The sequence below is a fragment of the Mytilus trossulus genome, chromosome 4 (assembly GCF_036588685.1).
Source record: "Mytilus trossulus isolate FHL-02 chromosome 4, PNRI_Mtr1.1.1.hap1, whole genome shotgun sequence".
Lineage (NCBI taxonomy): Eukaryota > Metazoa > Mollusca > Bivalvia > Mytilida > Mytilidae > Mytilus > Mytilus trossulus.
Genome location: NC_086376.1, coordinates 72,389,182 through 72,404,182, shown reverse-complemented (window position 1 = coordinate 72,404,182; position 15,001 = coordinate 72,389,182). Strand labels below are relative to the sequence as shown.

Here is a 15,001-nt window from a genome sequence, read left to right as displayed (position 1 = left end):
TGTCTCATTGGTCATTTTATTTAACAATGATATAAATATTGACAAAATCAGAAATGTAATCTGAAGAGTAAATAATCAAGAAGTCCATTCTATTAGAAAAGAAAAAAAAAATTCTGATACAGATCATTATCCGATATCAGTTTTAAGGTAAAAATTGCATGAAATCCATCGAACCCCTATGGTACTGACTTGATATCTTAATTTTTCAAGGTTCATCACTACTTTTCAAATTCACAAAACATAGTGCATTGATCATAACATTCTATGCATCCCATCCATGGACATTTCCACATTTCCAGAAATTTATCATTGAAATCCACACTCAGATATATTCATAAACAAATTTTTGCTAATCACCTTCAAAAAGAAGAATACTTTGTACTTTTTAAAAAATGCTTTGAGATGAATTCATATATCTTGATAACCAAAGGGTAAAAATACATTTTAATCCAGATTTTGTACTCTGATTTTACTGATACATTTATGTCATATAAGTAAATGTATGTATAAGGTACTTGTTTAATTCTGGAATCAAACTCCAAAATAAGATGAATTTTAAAAAGATTGATGTATTTTTTAAAACTACCAATTTGAAACCTTGATAAATTATTATTGTATATTTTGTACATAAGATTAATTGTTAACATGATATAAGTTTACATTCCATTTTGAACTGTAAGGAAATCCATTATTTATATTTTTAGAAAAAAATCCATGTTGTACTATGTGTTCATAGTTTTACATTCCTTTTAAGACACTGGTTGTCTATTTCTTTGATTGTGGTGCTAGTTATTGTAATTTATTGTAGTTGTTACCATGGCATTTATATGTCACATGACGTTATTACCATGGCATTTAGGTGTCACATGACAACGCCAACTCTCTTTTTTTTTAAATAGGAAGCTAGAATGTGTGTGGCTATCTTATATTGAAATATTTGGTAAAATGTTTCCTGAATGCAGAAAGATCACATTTTCTAAGAACATAGGGGTAAAACACAAGTTTTGTTTATTATTTGTCTACCCTTCAAAACATAAGAATTATCTGTTTATATTTGCAACCAATGTTATAAGTGACTATCCCATTGAGTATTAATGATTAAGAAAATGGTCAACGGATGACTCCATATGCCTGCATTTTTACATAAAGAGAGTAAGCTAAGTTAGATTTACAAAAATACCAAAGTGTACTATGACCATTATTGTGTGCTTATCACATTTTTTATTCACTAGCTTTATTAGGTATGCTTTATGAGAAAACCAAAAATTCAAAACTCAAATTGTGATAAATTTCAAAATAATTATGCTTGACTGGAGCTATTGCAAATAATTCTTTTCTGTGTAGAAAAGTTTTTAAAAGAATGAAGAATTGTTTTTCTATACTAAAATGAAGTTTTAAATTTAATCAGACTATTTTAATTTTTAAAGTTCTAGTCTTTTATACATAAATGTTTTAAAATATTTTGTGAAGAATAATTTTTTTCTATGTTTCTTTGTAAAATTTATACTGTTACACTTATTACATATCAATAATTGTTATTTAGTGATGTTTGTATGTTTGTTTTGATTATATTTTTGATTATATTTATTTTACAATCAAATGTAGAACTAGTCAAATTGGTTGTATTGTTGTTAGTATCAAAGGCTAGGCAATCTTTATTTGTATTTAAACAGATTAATTCTTAATAAATAGTTGAAGTATCAAAATCTTTCTTATTACATTTCTGTTACCTCTTATTAACAAGAACTGCCTTGATGATCTTGAGGTAGCTTTGGTCTTTGGTCATAAAATTTACCCATTGCAAAATGTGAGCTGGAAACACCAAATTCAGAATTTTGATTGGTTGAATTATGAGCCTGAGAACAATGTTTATACTCCAAATGATTATGAATGCAAGGTCTGTTTGCCTAAAGTGTGGGACATGGTGTGTAGGAACACAAACAGTGTCTTTTAAATTGGTATTTGCAACTTTTTTCTGCTAAGCATCCCACATTTAAGTGTAAGAGCTTAGACTCAGAGTAAGAATTTGTGTCCAGGTATGGTGACATGACTTTCTGCAGACTAATACCTTGTAAAATAGAACATTAACAAGCAATTTGAGAGTATTGCATGTCAATACATAGTCCCCTTCCAATTCAAAATTCATTCTATTGGAACAAAATGCTAACTTGATCTATAGCTTATCATGGTGTAAACACTATAACAAATATCAAGTCAATATCTACAAGCATGACAAAAAAGTGTTAAAACTGATTATTTAAGTGTATTTTTCTAAGTCCAAGGACCATCACTCTGCACAAAACCATCAGACCAGAACACAATAAACTTGATCTGTACCTTTTTCTAATAAAACTATATACTAATTTTCAAATCAATATCTTCAAACATGACGGAAAAATTGTGAATCAAAGAGCAGAATGCTCTGAGGGATACGATTGCCATAGTTTTCATTGACACATGTATAGCAGTTCTGCCAAATTTTCATTAAACAAATGCATGAGATTTGGCCAAAATTGAAAAGATCAAACAGGAAAAAAATAGATCCAAGAATACTGCCGCAAAAAAGCATGAACATGCGTGAGTCTCAAGCATTTTGGCCAGTAACCCTGGTATAGCTGGATAGTATTATTCTCTAAACTAATTCAACTGCACATGCAAAATGTAACAATCTAAATAGTCATTCAACTTAAAGAATAGCCAATCCCCGTTACAAGTGTATGAGCCATGTACTTATTGTGTTTTATCAAATTATAGTTATCCTGTACCATTGTAAACTCATACCACTAAAAAAAAAAATTGTACCAATGCAAACTCGTACCATTGCTAACTGGTACCAACTTATTTAAATGCATTCAATTGGTTTTAAATTATGAATTTACATGATATACGTTACTTTCACCCAATACCTCTTAAGTCTGTAAAATGTATATAATTTGAAAGTACAATGACCAATTTGTAGCTACTGTTCCTTGTATATTGGATAGAAAATACTGTGGCAGATGTAGATAATTAAAGAATAAACAGTTTCAATCGAAGAAAATTTTTCATGAATAATTAAATCTTAGCAGTTAGTCAAAATGATTGCCAAAATTATTTTTACTGTCTATAAATAACAATGAAATGTAACTGATTCCTGTTAAGGGGGTAAACATTTTCCCCGCAAAAAAAGCACATGGCTTTCAACAATTGTAAACATAGCATTCAATTAGTGATCATGGATTACAGCTTTAATTAACTTAAATTGGATATATATATTTTCACAATGATTCCCTTTATGATCAACCAAATTTTTTCCACGAAAAAACGGGGGGGGGGGGGGGGGGGGGGCTGGATCCGCCTATGTTCTAGTTTGAAAGATCAGTTAAAACATTAATGCTTTAAAACATTCTTTATTTTTGTCTAAGTTTTCATTTAACTCCTGTGTAGAATTCAAGTAATTCAACTTTATTTCTATTAAGTTTACAAACAGAAACCCATAAAACATCATATTTTTTTAATATATTTTTCTGAATGGTACGACTTCCCAGTAGTACAAGTTAACTTTTTTGGTTCCAATGCCGTGGTACGAGTTAACTTGCTTCCGTATCTTATCACCGTAATTCTAGGAGGGACCCTAAACTGGACTCCTGTTGTTTTCACTTATCGCTACACTGGTCCCGCACCAGCACATTCGGTGCGAAGCTATATATAGAACGGCGGACCAGTTTAGGAGGAACCCCATTTCTTACTCTTTAATTGTTGAAGTTCCTTTGGGTCAGAGGGCATGACTCCTTTCCGTACACACTCCTCTGTTTACATTGAGATCGTTCTTAATATAATACGACGTTTATCGGCATTAACGAGTTAATTCTTCTTGACGAATACTTCGAAAAGGGAGACAACTCGAAACGATAATATGGAAGATTCCATTTCTGCTGAAGGGGTGTTATTGGTAATTTTTAAGATGAAACATTTATTTTAATTTAAATAATGCATGATTTAAAATTATGCAACAACAATAGCCCTCCATATGCAGACAGACATAGAAAGAATCCCATGAGTTTCAAATTAATCAATGAAGCGGGGAATCACTCAATCTGATACCCCTTGAAATCAGGAAAACTACACGCATGTGGGGTCTCACTAATTAGCGACAAAAAGCGTCAAGAAGCGACAAGAAGAAAAAAAAATAATGACAAAAAGCTACAAGAAGCTATTTAGCGACAAGAATACATTTTGTTATCACATGCATCAAAATATTTTTTTAGGATTATATTGAAAGATGAAGAAATAAAAAAATTCGAGGAAGAGATTGTGTACTTTTTGTTATCATATTGATAGATGAAGAAATTAAACATGTGTAAGAGCAAAGGAAATGTAAACGCTATAAAATGAAAATAAAAACAAAAATTTGTCACCTTCCTTTTGAAGGATTTAATAAAACAAAAACATGAAATATTATTTCCTTCCTAACTATACAATTAATTTTTCCTGATAGGACCAACATTAGCTGTGGCTTCACTCTAAGGTAATACACAATTAAGAGCATCAAATGAGATTAACTAGGTGTGTGTCCTTTGTTTAATTGCTACAATAACATCCATTAACGCCTTCATCAATTACACGCACCAGAATATACAATTATTGTACCGAATAGTGAACACCTGTTGAAAACTCAAGATTGTCATCAGTTTCCTTTAATCTTCAATCTATATGCATAAACATGATAAATATCGATAAATGAGACAATACACTAAATAAAATGATGAAAAATATTCACATTTTAATTTTGTTTTCCTCTCGTTTGATTTCAGTTCTTAATTTGTATTTCACAATTTTTGTATGTATTTTCTGGACAATTATGCACAAATAATGCATTTTGCAAGTTAATTATATATTGTACAAAAATAGTTTTAAAAACAAATAAAAAGACAAAATATAATATTGTTCTAAAACACAAGTAACAGTAATATCATAAAACGACAGGGTAAAGGTAATACTTCCTGTGATACCTTATAAAATATCATGTAAATAAATGAAGCAACTGAATTAGATTTACAAGTTTCATTTTTTTCCCTATCAAAATTAACTTTCCTGTCGTTGAAATTGTTTTCTTTTGCATATTTTTTTAATATTTATTTCGAATATGTAATATAAATAAAAAAATGTTTTCTTGTCACTAAATATTTTCTTGTTGCTAATATTATTCTTCTTGTCGCTTCTTGACGCTTTTTGTCTCTACAATTCTTTTTGTCTCTAATTAGTGAGACCACGCATAGGCATTAATACATAAACAAACCGCGACTTGCGATTTGGAACAAGAACGTTTATTAAATGATATGATGAATGGTTCTCCATTTCTTTATGAGAGTACAGTATCAAATATCAGTTTCATAACGGTAAAATATAGAAATACTCCACTTCAGTTCTTGTGACAGAAATAGAATTATCGACCGGCTTTCAGAGAACTCTCGCAAGTTATCAAAATTTGGGAATTCCCTCTGACGTGTTTCTAAATTTATAAAAACACTAAATATAAATACTGTTTAATTCTGATTTTCCGTATTGTTAAAAACACGCATATAAGTCAAGGAAAATATCACACATGAAGATTATGAGTAAAACATTACAGGAAAGTTGTTTATGTTAGTTTAAACATATTTATTTATAGTGGATTGGGAAACAAGTTTTGCAACTTATATTAATCCCTTTCCACTTTGCGTTCAATTGTTTTGCTTGTTTTTACCCTTTAAAGCAAGACAATCATAAGAATATGAGATGTTGCTGAATGTTTAGAATAAAACGAATGACGTGAGGGAGTGTATCATAGGGTCAACAGTAAAAGTCTACAGATTGCTTGACAGCAATCGTATCCCAAAAACTGATTTCTTAGTCCTAGGACCATACCTCTGCACAAAATCATGCAAGTGGAACTGTGAATGTGATCTATATCTTTACTTGTATTGATAAAATATATGCCAATGATCAAATCAATATCTTAAAGAACGACAAAAAAATAGTGTGATAAACTGCTTATTTTAGTGAATATTCTAAGTCAAAAGACTACAACTCTGTACTCAAGCTTCAGACTCAAACAAAAAGCAATTGCTTTAGAAATGTTTAATTGTTTTATTTTGGTTTATCTGCTACCAATTTTTTTGTCTTTTTTTGTTGGTTCTCCGTTGATTGGCCTCTATTCCTATAGAGGTATATAAAATAAGATATACATGACTGGACACAAGCATGATGGTAGTCTCACATTAAAAAATTTCCCTCAAAATGTGAAGGCGTATAGTGATTGTGATTTTCAACAATTTTCAAAGTAGCGGAGCAGAACCTTAACTTAAACTTGATCTATAACTCTTCATGGTTAACTCACATACCAAAAATCAGCCCAATATCTAAAGGCGTTAAGAAAAAAAGTCCTTCTTAACTGTTTTTCAACAATTTACAAATGTATTAAAATCCATCCCCGTAATTTTGGCAAAAATTAGTGGAGCAGAACCTTACTTAAAATTTGTCAATAACTCATCATGTTTAACTGGCATACCAAAAATCAGTGAAATATCTGAAGGCATTTAGAAAAAAAACTCTGTATAACTGTGATTTTCAACAATTTTATCTAAGTCCAAAGCCCGTAATTTCAGCAAAAATTAGTGGAGCAAAACGAAACTTATACTTGATTTGTAACTAATCATGGTTAACTAACATACCAAATATCAGCCCAATATCTGAAGGTGTTTAGAAAAAAACTCTGTATAATGGTTTGTTGTGGAATGACAGAATGACGGACAAGGGTAACACTATATGGCACCAACAACTTTGTTGTGTGGCCATAAAAAACTACCTATGAAGGCACCACAGAATAAATAACAGTATTCTCAAAGAATGGCATAGTTTAATAAACAGAAATGTAACATTATAATATTAGACATAACAAAACAATCTTCTATCACAGTAGACTATCAACATATAATAATATCATTGGTAAAAAGTGGAAAATAATAAATATTCTTGTGGTTGTCTTAGAAACAATGTATATATTTGTTCAACAGTATTATAATGATTGTGTCTAATGCTGAAAGTGTTCAAAAGAAAAAAAAAATTTGCTATCTTTTCAAAGTGATTTGTCTCCAAATGAAAATACATGTAGTACCAATTGGGTAAAATACTACTGTAACAAGAATATGTCCATAGTACACAGATGCCCCACTCGCACTATCATTTTACATGTTCACTGGACCGTGAAATTGGGGTCAATACTTTAATTTGGCATTAAAATTAGAAAGATCATATCATAGTTAACATGTGTACTAAGTTTCTAGTTGATTGGACTTCAACTTCATCAAAAACTACCGTGACCAAAAACTTTAACCTGAAGCGGGACGAACGAACAGACAAACGAACAGAGGCACAGACCAGAAAACATAATGCCCCTCTACTATCGTAGGTGGGGCATAAAAATAAGTCTGGCAGTGTGTTTAGATAGTTCACTTCTAACAGAAGCTGTTGTTTGGTGTTAGACTGTCAAATAAGGCAAAATTGGCATATAGTTTTTACAACAACAAAAGTATTCCTATAAGCTTATATATGGAACATAATTTGGAGTAATTTAACTAATGCACTATTAATTCCACTGTCAGAGAGAAAATTATATAAAGAAGAATCAAAATAAAACAGTAGTATAATTTCTAACCGCTATATATTTTAACATATTAATGTCTTTCATTTGTACTACAAATATTAAATTTTCTAATATTTTAAAGAGAGGAAGTCATTAATTGCTAACATATGAAGGGATGCTACAGGTTAATTCTATTTGAAAACCAAGCTATAAAACTTCTAAAAAGGAGGCAATATCTTAAAAATCCAAAGCTCTTGAAAGATGCTGATTTCACTGTTATTTAAATTTTGAAATAATACTGCTTAAGATTTATTGACTAGAAGATCTACAAAAATAATAATAAAATCTTTGTTTTTAGAGAGCCCTGAAAATGAATGGAACGAATAGATAAATTAGACTATATGATAATGCCCTATATCAAAAGATATTTTTACAATTTATAGTAAGAATTCCTATATTGAAAATATGTTTACATATGAGGTCAACATCAAGTTGCTATAAATACCATTGGTCCAAATTATAAGGTAATACATAAATAAATAAATAAATAAAGCAATGATTGACAAAATCTTTTAAGACATCTCATAAGGTAGATTGCTGTGAACTCAATGTGTAAGAACTGTAATGAACTATATTGAGATTGTAATAAGAACCTTTCTACTAAATATATTAAATCTATAAGTATTGGTGGATTAACCCAAAAATTGTCACTGCTACAAGGATACACTATATAAGAGACAAACTGTCTGTAAACAAAAGTTAAAGGATTTCAATTTGTAAGTTTTTTACCTACCATTACCTATCAGGTATATTTTTACAAAACATGTGAAATTCTCATGCCTTAAACTAAAATATATATGTAGAAAATACTTTAACATTAGCAGATCAATGCCAGGCTTTTAAATCATCTATTCATAAAAAAAAATAATAAAAAGAAATTCATAAGAAACATGTAACTAATAAAAAACCTAAACACATATAAACAAAAATGCATGCAATGTGGTGCTATTATTCTAGCATACCCCCACTAGAAATTCACAGAATTGGAAAACAAGGAGGTGTTAAACAGATTCAAAAAGTGCACACATGTAGAAACTCATCACTGTTGAAGTGTTGACCAAAAATAAAATAATTCTATGGAGTCACACTGTACACAAATTTGATGGAAAAAAATGTTTGAAGAAAAGACAGACAAAAGGAAACAGTAAATACAAAGAACAAGCACCAACTCTAAGAGTGATGGGGGATAGGACCTTTATCGAGACTCTGGGATCTGATGCTTTTAAGCTTAGGATTTCGGGATTGACCCTTTCAGGATCTGGGAATTCTTTTTTTTCGAATTTAGGGATTTTTAAGCCTGGGATTTCGTGATGTGTTTAAGTCTGGGACTTCAGAATCAAGGACCCCTCCTACCCCCCCCCCCCCCCCCCCAAAGAGTGAGGGTATAACATAAATGAACAAAACAAAAGATATAACATTGTTAGTACATACAATACTGTATATGCAAAATAAGTAATTATAATCTAAAGTATCACAGAAAAAATATACATGTCAATACTGTTGGCACTGTTAAAAGCAGAGCAATAAATAAATAAAATTATTGGGCCATTTAAATAAATAAATAAATAATCACATCATAAAAATAATGAGTCTTAAGCAAATGAAAGTATAAACAAAATTTGATCACTTTGTAAGAGTAAAATTTTATAGAGTTTTATATAATGCCTTTAAAATAGAATATAGTCTTTTTTTACTTAAACCTCAATCAACTGTGGGTTTAATATTTCAAATGAGTGTTATGCATCAGTTGAGAAGAGAAAAAGAGTTTAAGACAACATATCACATAGTGATACCGTGATACCAGCAAATATCTAAATACAATTGTTATTCTAATTTTAAACAGATCAAAAAAAATGTGTTTTGGTTTTTTTTAAACTTAACAAAGTATCACACAACAACAAGTCATTCTGATCACAAGGATTTTTTTGTATCCTTCTTTTATCATCAAATTAATTTGTCATTTTAGAATTTTAGAATGTATCAATTCTAGAGTAATTTCACTGTTCTTCAAAATAATCTACAGAATAATACACTCTATTGGTTGAATATCTAGTTAAATCATTGATAAACAATCATAATATTTTGGTTGCAGTTTGAAAATATTACCAAAAATGCATTATATTCCAAAAAGACAAAAAATTTAATTGCGTTAGCAATTGCTTTTAGTTAGGACAACTTCTTTCAAAATTTTAGAATAGCATGACAAGTGTTTGGCATTGTAAGAAAAACAAACAGAAATAATATAAAGAATAACCAACCCTCCATATAAATAACTAAGTAGTTTGCATTAGGAACATAAAATATACTGTGCTTATTTAATAAATCTTGTGCATCTATGGTCCCACTAATGTAGTGGATTAGCAAATTACATCTTACTGAGATGTAAGACATTTCAATTCTTAGAAACAAAAACAAAAATAATTAAATATATTTTTTCCCATGCCAACTTCCTTCATTAATTCAAAAGAAACTTGGAATTGAAATGTTTATCATGACTTTCAATATGTTCGTATTAAAAAAATAAGTTAAATATTACAACAAACATTTACTCCATACAAAACATTTTGTTAACCATAACCTAGTTTTTATTTACTGTTGTTTCAGTTTGAGAATACAGCAAGCCACAGATGAATTATTTTTAAGGATGATATAATATATTAAAAACTAAATTCTAATCATAAGTAAGACCTGTATACTTTTATTTGGTCAGGATGAGCTTATTAACAGCTATATAGCTGACAAATATTCTATTTGACGGGGAAACCAAAGAAGAGTTTGACTGCACACAAAAGTTAGATGTTAGTTCTAAACTATATACTTTATAAACCACAATCAATAATATGCTTGGGTGAGTTATCAAGAGTATCTAAATGATCATAGTTTTTTAACAAACTTTGTTTGTGAGAAATTACAATCTGTGTCAGTCCTTTATATTCCCTTCTGACAATAACCATTTACAAAATTTCCCTAATTATTAGCTGCCCTATCCAATAGTAAAAAAACTATGAAAAACAAATATTTAATCTAAACATTAGCTAAATTTAAAAAACAATCAAATTTAAAGTAATAAGTCTTGCGACATACAATTTTTTAATTTCTTTAGGGGTACAAAACAATATGGGGAGATAACTCTGTTAGAATCACCTAAACTTTTAAATAACGTTCTGTTATTAAAGAAAATATTAAGCTTCTCGATGATCAAAATTTAGTGTTTGTCGAAGTGCTATATATCCAATGAAATTTTTCAGATAAAGTGTGTGGTTCAATTTATTTGAATTTTTATTTGAAATTTTTTTTTTGTCAAAGGCAATTTATTTGAATTTTTATTTTTGTCAAAGGGTCAAAATTAATATTTTGTATACATTTTATTATAATTAAATCTGACAGCCAAATTAAAATTCACACTATAATTGTGTTATAATACAAAGAATAATTATAAAATTCATAGATTATCAGAGGTTCTGCTAACTAGAATAAGGTTCTCAGCTACAATCTAATTAAAGGGCAATAAACCATAGATGAGGTGAAGCCAAGTTGAAAGGACTATTGATTATTATTTTTTTTTTTCTAAATATTATAAATGAAGTAATCATATCATACATATGATGGCATACATTCTCTTTCTACTTGAAAAAGTCTGTAGTATGAGATGGAAATTTTTACAGAAAGATCACAGGAAAATATCAATAAAAGGCAATACCTTTTAAATAATGCATACTAAACAAATTGTCAATAGAATCAATATAATGCTCAACAAACATTGCATTTGATGCTGCTTCTCTATCTGGTTAAAACTACTGTTATATTACAAGACAAATTCTATATACTAGTACCATCATGGTTTGCACTTACAAAGGCCCAACAAGTTACAATGTTAATATAAATAAAAGTCTTGCATGACTTTTATTAGAACTCTACCATACAATATTTAAACAAAAATTTAATAAATATATATCACACTATAAAAATAAAACATCCTAGAGTGATTCATTTGAAGAAAAATGTTGTGCTCAATCGAACTGAACAGTCTGTATCTATGGTTTTCTTTGTCACTTGAAGGTCAACTTCAACACTAACTATCAGAAGGTGCCCACTTTTTTCAGCAGATAGTATACAAAACAAACAGTTTATTGTAACAATCACACTGCTCATGTCTGAACATATTTTTTGTCACATTAACGTACATATTTTTGTTTTGCCTTTTGGTTCTTTAATAGCTACTTTCTTTTGTGGTGTAATCTGCTTTGATTTAATTGAACTCTGAAAAGAAATGAATGAATATTAAAATGAGTGAATGGTCATATAACCAAACAAAAAGCTTTTATTGGTTCCTATATTTCATGGAATTAATTTTGTAATTATCATATATTTATTTCTTATATATTTAACAGGAAATAATAGAATGTACAGTACTCTGTTTCTATTGATAAGTGAATAATCTAAGTAATTTTGAATTTTGATTCAAGATGCAAATATTCACCAGTCATGTTGAATTTTGATTCAAGATGCATTTACAATCATGTAAAATGAATGATTGCAAACCAAATGAACTGCACACAAAGGTAATGATTGTGTATGTACCAATGAAATGGTAATGCATGTAAAAGTAATGCACACATCCTGGTAAAGGGTTAACAATTATTCATTTAAATATCATTTTCAACAATATTTTCTTAACAAATTATTTAAGTATGATGATGACCACCATACCTCAGTATTTGACAGTCAGAAAATCTGCTGATCTTGACAATACTTCAGAACATGCAGTAGAATGCATAACTACAAATGCAGTTTTCTAATAATTCAAAGTTTACAACAATTAAGGTAAACTTTCACCATAAACCAGAACAAAAAAGATAATGAAGAATGTAAGGTGCAACTAACAGTTGTGATGGACAATTATGATAACTTGAAACTCAGGAGTTTCTGGAAAGAGTCACTTTATTAGAGAAAAAAACCAACCTTTCCTTGCATGTGAAATAGCATATTTTCCTTTATACAAGTGCTTTATTGCTACAATCTTTAGAATATCATATACATTGAAACAGGGAAATAAGATCCACCAAAGGTAGTATAAAAGTTATTCATGCAAGATTAAGCTGTGCTCAGAAGCTGATTACTTATTGCAAATTAAAAAATAAATAAAAATGTGACAAGTTTCAGAATTTTGTTGCTGACAAAAATTATATACATCAAATAACATACCTAAAATGATCTGGTTTTTAAGAGGAAACCTATGGTTGAAAATTTATAAATATATATGAGTAATAAGGGTTTTGAATTTTGACTGATGAACTCCTTAATAAATAATTTCAATAGCTTTTTTTTTTAACCAATGTGCAAAGAACTACCATTAAATTGTAAAAATTGAGTCTATTTTATACGAGCTAGTGATCATTTTTGCTAATGACATTTGTACCAAATAAGCTCTGATCATAACCAATCCTGACATTTAGCAACTGTTCATACATTTTCCATAGCAATACTCATTATTTTTGGGCGTGTGATCACTTACTTTATTTTTATTATTTGAAAAAAATAAATTTATGCAAAATATTTTCCGAAAGCTATACTTAGTTAATTTTATTTTTAAATCTCCACATACATTTCTTATGTAAAGAAGAGACTTTATCCCCAAAATACTGATACCCAGTATTTTCAAAACAAGCCTGAAATACTTTTGCAGAAAAAATTCAATAACCCTTTCCTCCATAATGACACCTTTGACGCCACCCTCCTAACTCCATAATGACACCTTTTGACGCCTGTGTAGTGCCGCAGTTAAAACATTGTTCTACGAAAAATCTGTATTAGACTTAATAAAAATTTGTTTCTAATTTAAAAAGAATATTCATGAGAATATACGACTGGAATTTCATTGATGAAATATTTGTTTTCCCAATGCATTAAGACTTTAAACCTGGTGATTTTTTTCTATATTGAAAAAATCCTATGTGAATCAAGTATGTAAAAAAAAATCCATAGAGGAAAGGGATAAAAGTTCTTTTTTTTTAAATTCAGTAGTCGATATGCCTTGAGGAAGTTGATAGAAACAGTTCTTTAATCAACAGAACAAACAGTTTATCATTTGAATCAAAGTAGTCAAAAATGCAGCAAACAAACAAAAAAGACATGAAATGACACATAGAAGTTTAAATATGAATTCAGCATATCATATGTCAAGTAGATACAACACTGACAATGTTTGAACTTATTAAAACAATAGACAGTGTTTCATTATTCCTAATGTTGATTATTAGTTGAAGTTCAAAAGTCTAAAAAGGATATAATGACAACAGAACCTTCACTGTTAATGCAATAGTTTGTGATGTCATACCTAGAATCAACCATTTATTCTAATATGACGTGCTTCTTTCACTTTGTAAACAACAATGTTATAAAGTTCTCGATATATCTTTACTTAGCGCAGACTCAGAGATATACATAATTATGGCTGTTACAATATACTTCCCACGCAAGTTATCATGTATTGGAACCTATTTGCAGACCCTTTGGCGATTTTATTGATTTAAAAAGTGCAATTAAAAAAAGACAAAATAACTGTTCTTATTCAGATGCATAATAAAAAGCAGTAATGCACAATAGCTCAGAGAAATCAACAAAATAAAAATGAAATAAAATTCAGCGAAAGTCTATTAATTTTTTTGGCGCATTTAAGTCATTTCAAAACATGACATCATACAAATGAAACCGCTAAAGTTGAAAGTTTTCTTTTACCTGAACCATGGAAATTCATATGATATTGTATGTAAACTGATTTTTGAGGTAGGTTTTGTTTCATTTTCTATTCTATTGCATTATTTGCATATTTACTAATTTCAGCAAGTCAACATTGCGGCTCTTTAGTTACGAAATGTCAACTTTGGATTTGACGATAGCTTAGGAGAAAATCATGTAAATTAAATATGACAAATGTTGGGTTTAAGAATTAGAAGAATTAAACAGGTTTGTTTCTAGCAGTTATTCACTGAAACCCATGCAGGCTACAGATTTATTAAGATATTTGAGCTTTATCTAACAGGGAGTAAAAAAATCAGCCACACACACATCAAACCAACCAATCCTCGCTTCAGTATTTAATGACTGTATTTGTCCTATTAGAATCGAAATAATTCATGGAAGCCATAGATTGTTTACACAAGGCCTGGGCCGTGATTTTCAAATTTTATCCTGAGAGTTAATTTTTCTATATACAAGTTCTGTAACCTTCCGTGCTGCTCATGATTTGAATTGTTTAACTTAACTGGTTCTGAAAGGTTTAATGAGTGCAAGGTAACATTTTAAATCAAACTTTTCATACTGTTAAAGGTTGGTCTG

At 29.4% G+C, this 15,001-nt stretch overlaps 1 protein-coding gene across 1 annotated transcript in view; it reads right to left on the bottom strand.

The window, feature by feature from the left end:
• Positions 1-11,301: 11,301 nt before the first annotated feature.
• LOC134715902 (cGMP-specific 3',5'-cyclic phosphodiesterase-like) overlaps positions 11,302-15,001 on the bottom strand; it is a 37,060-nt gene continuing 33,360 nt past the window's right edge. The window contains exon 22 of the mRNA XM_063578456.1: positions 11,302-11,923. Within this exon, the coding sequence (XP_063434526.1) occupies positions 11,834-11,923 (90 nt within the window). The 3' untranslated portion in view covers positions 11,302-11,833. The remainder of the gene's footprint in view (positions 11,924-15,001) is intronic.